Here is a 13,368-nt window from a genome sequence, read left to right as displayed (position 1 = left end):
TAAACTTAAATCAAAGCTTTGAGGTTTGCAAACGTGTTGGTCTGCGAAGAATCTTCTAACCATCATCTAACCACTGAGCCACTGAGGCTTGACCAGGATTTAACACGGTCTAAGCAGAAGGCGATGATCGTGATCAAATCAGAAATGAGGAGATCCGAAGGAGAACTAGAGTAACCGACGTAGCTCAACGGGTTGCGAAGCTGAAGTGGCAATGGGCAGGGCACATAGTTCGTCAAACGGATAGACATTGGGGTCACAAGGTGCTGGAATGGCAACCTCGCACCGGAAGACGCAGTGTTGGAAGACCCCCCACTAGGTGGACGGACGACACCAGACGAGTCGCAGGGAGCCGCTGGATTCAGGCGGCGCAAGACCGTGGCGTGTGGAAGTCCCTACAAGAGACCTATGCCCAGCAGTGGATGTCTATCGGTTGATGATGATGATGATGATGATGAAGCAGAAGGCAAATTCAAGTTTTGTATGGGAGGAATTTCTTTGTTCCAAACTTAGTACCTTCACAAAAGTCGGTGGAAAAGTTGGAAAATTTATAATTTACAATGTCCGTTGTTCATACGGAACGCTGAGGAAACTTGCACGTCCTAGGAAAATTGTAAAACATGCATGCGAGCCTGGAACTAAGTACTGACTAGACGGTTAAATTCAGAAACTCCGAGCAGTAACTCCGCCTTGTGGATTTGTATTAACCTTGTATAAACTGATGAAACATCAGCTCAGAGATTACTCCATTCCAATCCATCAGCCTGTATGCGTCCACTGCTGAACATATAAACCTTTTCTAGAGCGCCAAACACAGCCCGCCGCCTTTTTCATCCACCTGCTTCTCGCCTCCTTCTTTAGGTCATCGGTCCAACGGGCTGGAGCTCATCCTACTATCCTACTCTGTGGTTACCGGCACCCAAGAACACAAGCAAAAACAACCGTTTTGATATTGTTTCGAATACTCATCGTATTCGAAACTACGTATTTATGATCAAAATGATGTAAAAGTAAATAAATTATTGTAATAGGAGATATAATTGTAATTGTAATTAACGTATTAGATAATAGGGGCTTTTTAATTTATTTAATTTTATTTATCTATTTCTTGGGAAACAATGCTTTTACGCCTCTATGAGCTGCACGCCACTTGGGACCTCCCAATTTAAGGCCACAGAGTTCATCACTGCGCTAGGGAGGCCACATTTAATTACAAGAGTTAGAGTAACTTTGATTAAATTATGTTATTTATATTATTTATATCGTTATTGACTTTACATAGATTAATTAAGTACATCATTGTCATAATCTTATATTTTAATACTTAATATAATAAATGACCTTTTGATTAAATATTATAGACATCAGTACCCTTATTATAAATGCGAAAGTGTGTTTGTTTGTTGGTTTGTCCTTCAATCACGTCGCAACGGTGCAACGGATTGACGTGATTTTTTGCACGGGTATAGATAAAGACCTGAAGAGTGACATAGGCTACTTTTTATCCCGGAAAATCAAAGTGTTTTTAAAAACCTAATTGCACGCGGACGAAGTCGCGGGAATCAGCTAGTTACCTACTTATATTTCAATATTTCAATTTTTATTTATATTCCGAAAAGTTATAAAAACTAAGTATCTATTTTAAAAAAACCAAGATTGATATAACTATGAGTAAGTATGAGCGTGTACAGAGTAGGTACGATAACTTGTTGACCTCAATATTAATTTTAATTAAGTATACATTGCGCCGGATTCTCTTGTACACAATCTCTAAACTAAACTAAATTAACAGGTCTGTGTAACGTGCCATTTTAGTTTAGTTTAGAGATTGTGTACAAAGGAATTAGCCACATTGGTACTGATTCTGAACAAAACCTAATTTTAGAGTATTCGCATCCTCTTCCTACTAATGTAATATGAAAAGGACAGACGCAGTTTGACAGTTTTAAATTTAATTTTTAGATGGTAAAAGCCGTGATTTTAGCGCACAGTCGCGAGCCTACTGTTTAAATTTGTAGCGTGCACCAAAATTTAGAGTATTTAAATGTCTCTTTTTAGCATTGTTAAAAAGAAAAAGATGCAGATACTCTAAATTTAGTTTAGAGAAAGACAACGGAATCGGTGCCAGTTGATATTGTATTATCTACCTACTCTTAAAATAGTGTCCAAATATTTGCAATTATACGGATTTCTTGTGATAGCCTAGTGGTTAAGACGTTGGCCTCCTATTTGGAGGGCCCTGGGTTTGATCCCGGGCATGCCTCTTACTTTTCGGAACTATGTGCTTTTTAAGCAATCACTTGCTTTAACGATGAAGAAAAAATCATAAAGCAACCTGCATGTATAAGAGTTATCCATAATGTTCTCAAATTTGTGCGAAGTTTGCCAAACCACATTGGCCAGCGTGGTAGTGGCTTCTCATTCTGACAGGAGACCCGTGCTCAGTAGTGACCTGGTAATGGGTCGTTGATGTTGATGGATCTTTTTGAATTTCCCTAATTTCTTCGTACGCGGGGAAGCGGGGCCGGTCTTCTACACAGACCTCGGCTCATCGGCTACGGGAATTCCCGCACCATTGGCATAAGAGGCGAAGCAGCTCGGAGCGTACAGGTGCCAGGCCGGCACCACGGAGGAGCAGCAGCGAATATCACAGCTGTGCTAGTGACGTCTAGCCCCCAAGGGGGGAGAGTGAGCATAAGGGACAAGGAAGAGACAAAATAATTTGTAGGGAGTCAAGAAGGCACCCCGGGAAAATGCCAAGAGCAAGTACCGAACGGGCGCCCTCCCGCGATTCGGCCCATATAACCGAGAGGTTAGTGGGGCCATGGGAGGTGGAGGGTTTCCCTAATTTCTTCTTATTCGTTCTTATCAGACATTTGATTGCGTTGCGGAGGTCATCAAAAAAGTCCACACGATATAAAGAAGTATATTCATCCTAGTCTTCAAGCGTTTTCAGAATGTGCTATAAATAAATATGATTGATAACTAATTTCCGTCACCAGTAAGCTAAACTACCTCATAGTAAGAACATATTTACTTAAATAATTGCATTTATTTATTTGTATTGATTGATAACGTGCTAATATGTTTGTGTTAAAAGTATTGTTTTGTGTGTTTTTGTTGTCCGTTAGTGAAATACCTTTCACTTTTGCGGGTAAGTGAAACTTTTTTTTTTTAATAAAAAAAAAATGTCCATCATAAAGTATTAACCAGGTAACCCGTTCTTTCTTTGTTTGCCTGGAATTTCTGAAAATACTTCTTAAGTAGTACCATATAGACTGTTTACGGACTGTCATATTTTAAAGAAGAAGAAGAAGAAGATCAAAAACCGCGATTTCGTCTGCACTACACCAATTTCAAACCCCTATTTTACCCCCTTAGAGATTGAATTTTCAAAAATCCTTTCGTAGCGGATGTCTACGTCATAATATAGCTTTCTGAATAGCAAATTTCAGCCCGATCCGTCCATTATTTTGAGCTGTGCGTTGATAGATCAGTCAGTCAGTCAGTCATTTCCATTTAGAAGATTTAGATTAGATTTAGATGTAAAAAAATGCTAATCACTTGCATTTCCTATAGAACGCCGCTGCTTCGATTGCGTTTCAATATCATCGTGCGATTCAGGTCTTGAATTCGCTCGTGGACTCCGTCTAGGAACTCTTCCATCTACAAGCAGACAAACGTTAGTTGATGCCATATGTGGTTACGATGCTTACGATCCTAGAATACCAAAGGTAGGCGTTTCTGATTTTGTTTTTGTTTACATCAATAACAATTTCCAACACATTATTTTGCTCGCACAGTGGCCCTTTGACACCGCTATCAAAACTAGCTAGCTTTTCACGCCATTCAACCGATTTTGACAAAATTTGGTATAGGGATAACTTGCATCCCGGAGAAGGACATAGGCTACTTTATCCTGAAAAATCAAAGAGTTCCCACAGGATTTTTATAAACCTCAATCCACGCGGGTAAATTCTCGGGCATCATCCAGCTTCTTAATTAAAACTTGGAGAAATTAACTTGCTGCAAGTATCAACAAGGTGCAACTAACGTGCAAGTGATTTTTATTTTAGTTTTTACTAGCTTATGCTCGCGACTTCGTCCGCGTGGACTACACAAATTTCAAACCCCTATTTCACCCCCTTAGGGGTTGAATTATCAAAAATCCTTTCTTAGCGGATGCCTACGTCATAATAGCTATCTGCATGCCAAATTTCAGCCGGATCCATCCAGTAGTTTGAGCTGTGCGTTGATAGATCAGTCAGTCAGTCAGTCAGTCAGTCAGTCAGTCAGTCAGTCAGTCACCTTTTCCTTTTATATATTTAGATTATTAAACTTATAAAAATTACATAATATTATTCCTGCTACATTCAGTGCCACAAAAACCACAGTCGGTTTAACTGAGCACAGCACACTTACTAGAGCTGACTTTTGTAAGCTTATTTTTAGTGACCTAAAACACGATACACAGGTTTGCTGCTCGGACTTTGATACGAATGTAACACCTGCCCCGACAGTCCTCATACCGACAGTCCCCATACCGACAGACCCGTTACCGACAGGCCCGATACCACGGCCAGCAAGTCGTATGTCGGACCACATCGAATCGCATTCAAACATAGGACTCCTGCCAACATCCTGTGGAGATATTGATGGCTCACGAATCATCGGTGGCAGGGTTCCCAAACTGTACGAATTGCCCTGGATGACACTCATCGCTTACGACACAAGTAAGTACTCGTCTTCGTCTCTACCGTTTTAACTTATAAATCACTAGATGATGCCCGCGACTTCGTCCGCGTGGAATTAGGTTTTCTAAAAATCCCGTGGGAACTCTTAGATTTTTCGGAATAAAAATTAGCCTATATCACTCTCCAGGTCTTTATCTATACCCGTTGCAACGTTATTTAAGGACAAACCAACAAATAAACAAACACACTTTCGCATTTATAATAAGGATACTGATTAGATGATGCCCGCGAATTCGTTGGCGTCGATTAAGGTCTTTAAAAATTCCGTGGGAACTCTTTGATTTTCCGGGATAAAAAGTAGCCTATGTCCTTCCCCAGGATGGACCCCGGTTGAACGGATGAGCCGTGAAAGGCTAGCAGAAAGACAGACAGACAGACATACTTTCGCATTTATAATATTAGTATGGATAATAATATAATAAACTAGCGACCCGCCCCGGTGCAATGTATATACCATAGATTAATTATTATTGATCTCGCGTATGGTATATACCTACTAATGTGGTGACAGTATGAAGTGATTTCAGTCGGCTTGATTTCTTCCGACATCTTGAACAATTATTATCGTCATAATTTCAACAAATTAACCAAAATAATAACCACCCATTATGCAACAGTTTCATAAACTACTACTATATAAATTTTTAGCTGCCGGAGTGGATTTCCGTTGTGCTGGGACTGTGATCAACTCGAGGTACATCCTGACAGCTGCCCACTGCGTCACCGACGGCAAAACATCGAAGAAGATCGCCGGAGTTCGCGTTGGAGAGTTTGACTATAGTACAGATGTTGATTGCCAAGGAGGCTATGACAATATGATTTGCGAGTCTAAGATTCAGGTAGGTTAAAAAACACATGGCTTTTCACGAATAAAGATCATGTCTCTGCAGTGAGTCGCGGTACCATCCGATATCCTTATTTCGTCCACATCGTAGTTATCTATATAATATATAAAAGGAAAAGGTAACTGACTGACTGACTGACTGACTGATCTATCAACGCCATCGATGATCAACGCACAGCTCCAAATACTGGACGGATAGGGCTGAAATTTGGCATGCAGATAACTATTATGATATAGACGTCCGTTAAGAAAGGATTTATGAAAATTCAACTCTAAAGGGGGTAAAATAGGGGTTTGAAATTTTTGTAGTCCACGCGGACGAAGTCGCGAACATAAGCTAGTTAATTACATGTTACCTACATCGATATAAAATCTAGAACAAGATTAAAGATCAGGAACAAAAACCCATGACTCAAATGGCCACGTACACACGTCCTGTGTTTCTTGATACGAAATGTAGAAAAAAATTATATTTTTTTGGATTATCAAGTACTTAATTAAATGTTATTAACATGGTTCGCTAATGGTAATAAAAACTATTTACACTGCTCAGCAAAGAATAAAAAAAACGCTCATAATTTAAATTTTTTAATTCACTTCCATTCTAGGATATAGCAGTAGAAAAAATTATACCACATCGCAGTTTTACGGGACGTCAACCAGTAGAAGCAGACATAGCGCTTCTTCGCCTCAGTGAAACCATCAATATGACTAGTGAGTTTTATTTTATAAACCATTGCCTACGGCTCGGATATTAAAGTTGACACCTCTGCTGTAATTTTTGTCAAGCCACACTTGGAGCATAAATAACCATTTTATCCTGCGGTAGCTGTGCTTGATGTAAAAATGTTTCCTTGAGAAGAAAATAAAATAAAATTTAAAATCTACGGCTCATGGATGGAAATGGAAAATGGATTAACTCCTAACTGCTAGCTACTGACACTACCATTGGATCGGCGACGTGTAAATAGTCACTGATCCTGGGTGCGTGTGCGAAATTAATTATAATAATTATACTGCAATAGTATGAAATTAGCGGCGATGGTATGTGCAACAAAAGACCTAGAAAAAACAACAAAATAATGCCTAAAACAGATATATACAAGGAAGAAATCACTGACCTGTTCTTATGAAATTCTCCAGGACTCCTTGAATCAGCCTTAGGGATGCGTGAGAGCGTTTCTAGATTTTCGTGCTGGTACCAATGCAAGGCCATAGGTGGCCTGCGCGCGAGCGGATGTTAGCGTGTCGTTTTTCAGACTGCGTTTTTACATATGGCGTTGACAGGTGCTCCTATGACGGGAGCGTGTGTGCGCGCGATTTGCCGCGATGCAACACCTATATAGCGTCATCTAGGGAGCTATGAATGAATTAACTAAAGAAAACGGTACAATGATTCTTTCTAGTAATAGGTGTATTAAACAATATTCTGCGTAATAATTTCCAGGTTTCTCATTGCACAACCAACCATGTCTTTTACATTTTAGAAGAAAGAATTTTCTTAAGAAAGAATCCGAGTTTTTTTGAAAATTTAGGAGACGAAAGTAAAGCTAGTTTAGGGATAGTTGTGGAAGTGTCATTGTTTTCAAGAACTGCGCAGTAAAATCAAATATAGTTTACAATAAAATACCAAAAGCGATTAGAGGGCGTAAACCACAGATTAGAGAAGTAGAATAGGTTAAATATATTATTAAAATGGTTTACTAATTTTGCATGCCTGATTATGTAAGATGAAATTTTATCATTTCTATTGGACAATATGTAATAACATCTCATTGTAAAAAATGTTTCTGCAAATAAAGAATCTTAAATCTTGAAAAAGTTGCAAAATGGCCGCGGTAAATGGTAATAACCGTACTATCGTTCTACGAATTTCCAAAATATGGTCACAGCCGTTACACTTTGAAACGTGTTATCATATTCTCTATTACTTCTTCTTCTTCCTTACCTTATACCACACTACGTGGGGTCGGTACAACGTGACTTTTTCTTCCACTTACTTCTGTCATCCGTCAACCCTTTTACACGCATATCCTCTTTCACGCAATCCATCTACCTTTTCTTTCTCTCCTGGAGTTTACATTTTTGTATGATGTGATAAAAAAGTCTGATTACTGGATTGGTATCCACCTTTTCTTTGGTCGTCCTCTCATTTTTTTTCCTTCCATATGCATATGTAACATTATTTTAGTGTCATGGCTTTCTTCCCTCCGCATTAAATGCGCATACGATGCCAGCCTATTACCCCTCATCTTTTCTACCACTGGCACTACTTTCAAACTCCCCCTTATATATTTGCAGGCGCGCCGCCATTTTAATTGTAAACACTTTTTTCATTGAACATCACGTCATCGCCCCACCGTCATTGTGAGATTATAAAAGCGGATGCGCAGCGTGTCACGGGACATTATTCGTGTGGCTCTTGCCGAGGGCGCTTCTCAGTAGACACTATGTGTGTCGCACTGTAGGTTATTGTAATTGTTGTTGTGACCTAATGTGGTTTAAGACGTTGATGTTATAGTGCTAGGTTGTGGTGTGCTAGGTTAGCTGGTTGGTCTGGGACCGGTATGGGGATGGAGGAGCCGATGTAGGTAGGGACCTAGGTAGTGTGCGAGAATATTGTCAGTGCGCCCACGAAGGCTCGGTTAATCTAAAGGTTGTAATCCTGACGTATCCGGTTAACCGTTATCTAAGGTTACTTTAAGTGGTTTAGTCTTCAATCTCAATCATAATAACATACTTCTGGTGGTGACGAGCCTGCATATTCATTCCTATTACACTGAAATTATTTTTTTAGATAATGCGGCACCAATATGTCTACCAGTGTACAGCAATCTCCGTAACCTTCGCCTCGCAGACAAGAATGCAACAATCGCAGGCTGGGGTGTTACGGAAACTAAGACTTCGTCCACTAAACTATTGAAGGCCGAGATTCCAATTCTATCCAACGACGTTTGCAGTCATTATTACAATAGGTGCGATGTTTCATCTAATTTTTGTAAACAAAACAAAAGTAGAAGATCTGTGATTTTTCTATTACAATATAGCGCTTGACGTTGATTAATACAATAATGAGATTTGAACGCGCGGAACGATTGGATTGATCTCACTCAGTGAAGCAGCAATGTAGAACCAACCAACCTCGGTGGCTATCATTCAGTGTTAGACACTTAGTTAGCGAATCACCTAGCAGTACTCAAGTTTAAAAGTACGTGACAGAAAACACGAACGCCGGAAGAGCATTTTTTCACGACCTCACTGGCGCAGAGAAAGCACTGTGGTTTTATTAGTGGGAGGTCCTAAAAATGATACATCATCATAATCAACCCATCACCGGCTCACTACAGAACGCGGGTCTCCTCTCAGAGTGAGAATGGTTTTGGCCATAGTCTACCACGCTGGCCATGATGTGCGGATTGGTAGACTTCACACACCTTTGAGAACATTATGGAGAACTCTCAGGCATGTAGGTTTCCTCACGATGTTTTCCTTCACCGTTAAAGCAAGTGATATTTAATTAATTAAAACGCACATAACTCCGAAAAGTTAGAGGTGCGTGCCCGGGATCGAACCCCCGACCTCCAATTAGAAGGCGGACGTCCTAACCACTAGGCTATCACAACTTTTATCATATATCATCATCATCATCATCATCATCGTGATCAACCCATCACCGGCTCACCACAGAGCGCGGGTCTCCTCTCAGAGTGAGAAGGGTTTTTGGGCATAGTCTACCACGCTGGCCATATGCGGATTGGTGGATCATATATATCTTCATCATATTTTATTTTTATATTAAAACTAGCTGGCCCGCCCCGGCTTCGCTCGGGTGGAATTTAGAAAATCGAGGTGGGGGTTGAATTTCCAAAAATCCTGAAATACATATTTCTTCATTTGCTGCCGAAAACTTAAATACCCATTTTCATGCAAATAACTTGAAAAATGACGGGCTTTCATACAAACTTTCATCCCCTATTTAACCCCCTTGGTAGTCGAATTTCCAAAAGTCGTGAAATACGTATTTTTTTATTTTTAACCGAAAGCTTAAATACCAATTTTCATCGATGTAACTTCAAAAATGACGGACTTTCATACAAACTTCCATCCCCCATTTAACCCACTTAGAGGTGGAATTTCAAAAAATCCTTTCTTAGTGGATACCTACTCTTTACAAAGAACACACCATCCAAATTTCATGTCTCTAGGACCAGCGGTTTAGGCTGTGCGTTGATATATATGTCAGTCAGTCAGTCAGGACTTTGAATTTTATATATACAGATGATACATATTTTCCATTAAATAATTTCAGGTACGAACATCAACGAAGGTCATTAATAGAGAACATGTTTTGCGCTGGTGCAATGATGAAGGACACTTGCGACGGTGATTCTGGAGGTCCTCTCACAGTGGAATCCGACTTCAACGGCCAAATACGACAGGTTCAATTTGGCATCGTTTCCTTCGGGCCCGCTCAGTGCGGTACAGAATTCCCAGGAGTTTATACTGATGTGACGAAATATATGGAATGGATATTAGACACTATTAAGGCTTAATATTTTACAAGCTTTTATTTAACTTGCCGTGTTATATGTGGTCAAATCTTGCAAACTGAATTTTAGACCGGTACCCTTAGTAAAAGATTTTACGTCTCGCCAACGTTGATAGTATTTGGGAGTCGAAACACAATAACATCAAAGTAATTTTTAAAGAATATTAGCCATGTTAAATGACTAATATTCCCCTTTCCTCTCCAACTAAGCGTCAAGCTTGTGCTAGGAGTAGGTACGACAATAGTGCAACGGGCGGGGTTTGAACCGTCGACCTTTCGGTTTTCAGTCCACTCCTATACCGGTTGAGCTATTGAGGCTCGTAAAAATGGATCGTAAGATCCTTGAATTGAAGTCAAAAATGCAATACCACTGATTTGAATTGGGTATTTAACTCCAATTTTTTTATTACTTTATTATAAACTAGAATAAAAATAATGACGTAAACTGAAAAGCTAATTAAATCGATCAAATAATATAAAAGTTATAAGCATTTAAAAATATTTCTGATTAGACAGAGATAGCGATACAGCAGTTTGACGTCACACCTACTAATGCCATAGTAGCTTCGTGCGGTTTCATACAAATTTTCGTTTTGCGAGAAAGGGATAGAAGACCCTCCCACTCCAAAATTAAAATGCCTGTAACTTTGTAAATCTTTGTTGGATTTTAATATTTTTTTTCAGTGTACGTCATTATTTTTATCCTAGTTTATAATAAAGTAATAGTATTTATCAAATTCAAAAGTAGTCAAATACCCAATTACGCAACGTTTCCGCTTGGAGCGCTGGCCGTAGATATGTAGACAAACTTGAGCTTTAAAACAAGGTAGGTTAAGATGCAGTTTACTATAACGCTAAAGTGTTTCGACACTCAAATACTATCAACGTTAGCGAGACATAAAATCTCGTTCTAAGCATACAGTTCGCCCCAACCTATGGAGCTGATACTTGATACACATAATTATGAATCTTTGATGACAATACAATAATATGGTACCATGAAATTAGTGGTCTCATGATGGAGCTGGGAGATGGCCGTAAGAACTCCTGAACTTCACAACATGACTTGGTCGTATTTGGGCTCGTTCGATTTTCAAGTAATATAGAAGAAGATGATGTCCAGGGTCTCATGATGGAGCCGGGAGTTGGTCTCAGGAACTCCTCATTTGCCCATCATAACTTCGCCGTGTTTGGACTCGTTAGATTTGTTTTTACATATTCATATTTTTAGTACCTATTTAAAGTTAATGAAAGCTTGTTTTTAAAATGGTTTTTTTCTGACTGCGGCGAAGCCCAAAGGAGGGTCATGTGCTTGACCTGTGGATATGCATTTCTCCCATAATAACAAAAATTCCTATTAAATTTTTTAAAAAACTTAATCACACGGACAAAGTCGCGAGTATTAGCTAGTTGTAAATAAAATCTTAATCATAGGAAAACCTTCTTTCATTAATTCCCGCTAGCCAAGTAAAAGTACATTTCACAAATTGAAACATAGGCAATCGCTATCAAAATCAATTAATTCTTCAGACGTTATCACTGGCTTATCACAGATAACCTCTAACCACGTACAATCTAGCTACTTGTATATGGAACATTCATTCCTTCCTTGTCAAACACCACTTCATCTTCAGATTAGAAAGAGATGCCCATTATTTTACACTTGCCTCTTTCAAAAAAACCGGCCAAGTGCGAGTCAGGCTCGCGCAACGAGGGTTCCGTACTACAGTCTTATTTTTTCGACATTTTGCATGATAATTCAAAAACTATGATGCATAAAACTAAATAAAAATCTGTTTTATAACGCATAGGTGAAGCCATGTGATACCCCACTTGATATAGTTATCTCACTTTGATAATTGAAATACTAATTATTAGTTCATGACCAGATTTTTTTTTGTCTGATGTAACCCTAAATTCACGGTTTTCAGATTTTTCCCCGAATGTCTGCTATAAGACCTACCTACCTGCCAAATTTTATGATTCTAGGTCAACGGGAAGTACCCTATAGGTTTCTTGACAGACAGACAACAAAGTGATCCTATAAGGGTTGTGTTTTTCCTTTTAAGGTACGGAACCCTAAAAACACGACGAAATGGTTTTCTAGTACAGGAAGTATCGTACCTCGACTGGCCTGTTGCCAAAACCTTTTTCCACTTTGTGTGGAGGCTTATCTTCGAATAACCTGCAGTGTAAAGTAGACTTTATTGAGTACGTAAAAGAGTAGCTTTTACATCCGATAGTTTTTTCATCTGATAAGGCACCGACTATTGAGTATCTTTGCCAATGCTCGGTGTATCGTTAATGCGGAATAACAACTCTATGCAGGATTATAGCATTTATGATCAGTGTAGTAAATGTTATAGTCGTATTTTGTTTATGGATGGAACTAATTTCTAATGATCAATCGCGTAAATATGATTAGGATAAGTATGTACATCCCCTACATAAAAATAAAATAGACCAGAATTGATCATCCTCCTCATCCTATCATCGAATGAAACAATAACATTGTTATTGTTTCATTCGATGATAGAGGATGATGATATTTTGTTTTTTTTTAGTTTTTTTTTATTCAAATAAACTTTATTAAAAAACTGACTAATAAAGTTCTGGACACCCTGCCTCGTTGCGGTGGTTTAGATGATATTTTCGATCTGTAATTTTTATGTTCAATTGTTTAAATTCGTTTTATTACAGTACACTTTATTGATAAAATTAAAGAACAAATTATTTTTTCCTCCATCCTCCATATAGAGTCGATACATTTTAGCATTGTAATAGTTAGGTACCTATAATGAACTAATGATCCTTTTAAGCGTCATAGGACTTTTCACCACTTGACTTGTAAAAAAACGTATAATGGCGAAAAAAAGGTGTGGATTGGATGAAAATGTCTCCATGAAAACATTACTAGATAGCTAGAACCTAAAGCTTAATTCGCTATAATCCACCAAAACAGACAAATCGGTATGGTATAGCTTGCAATATGCACCGCGCGCCTTCCCACTACTAAAGAAGCAGGAAAAGCAAGTTATACACACCAACAACACACAACACCACTCCAATCTTCTAAAAAATACTCAAAGTACGCTTCACTCAGATACCGGAGCATCCTCAGGAGATGTAGACTACAAGGTCACATTTACAAGTACTTGTACTTTGCCAAACTACATTTATTTGGAGCGCACTACGAACAAAAAATTGAGGAACTACAGGGTGTA

General features: G+C 38.8%; 1 protein-coding gene across 1 annotated transcript; it reads left to right on the top strand.

Annotated features, from left to right (window-relative positions):
• The first annotated feature begins 3,006 nt into the window (after window positions 1-3,006).
• Window positions 3,007-11,411, top strand: LOC117990186 (CLIP domain-containing serine protease B4-like). The gene is made up of 7 exons (XM_069504403.1): window positions 3,007-3,151; window positions 3,577-3,731; window positions 4,472-4,730; window positions 5,400-5,590; window positions 6,204-6,309; window positions 8,393-8,570; window positions 9,905-11,411. Exons 1-7 carry the CDS (start codon window positions 3,082-3,084, stop codon window positions 10,146-10,148), a joined length of 1,203 nt encoding a protein of 400 aa, XP_069360504.1. The 5' UTR covers window positions 3,007-3,081; the 3' UTR covers window positions 10,149-11,411.
• Window positions 11,412-13,368: the final 1,957 nt, after the last annotated feature.

Source organism: Maniola hyperantus, chromosome 17, assembly GCF_902806685.2.
Source record: "Maniola hyperantus chromosome 17, iAphHyp1.2, whole genome shotgun sequence".
NCBI classification, from domain to species: Eukaryota; Metazoa; Arthropoda; class Insecta; order Lepidoptera; family Nymphalidae; genus Maniola; species Maniola hyperantus.
This window is presented reverse-complemented; position numbering and strand designations above follow the sequence as displayed.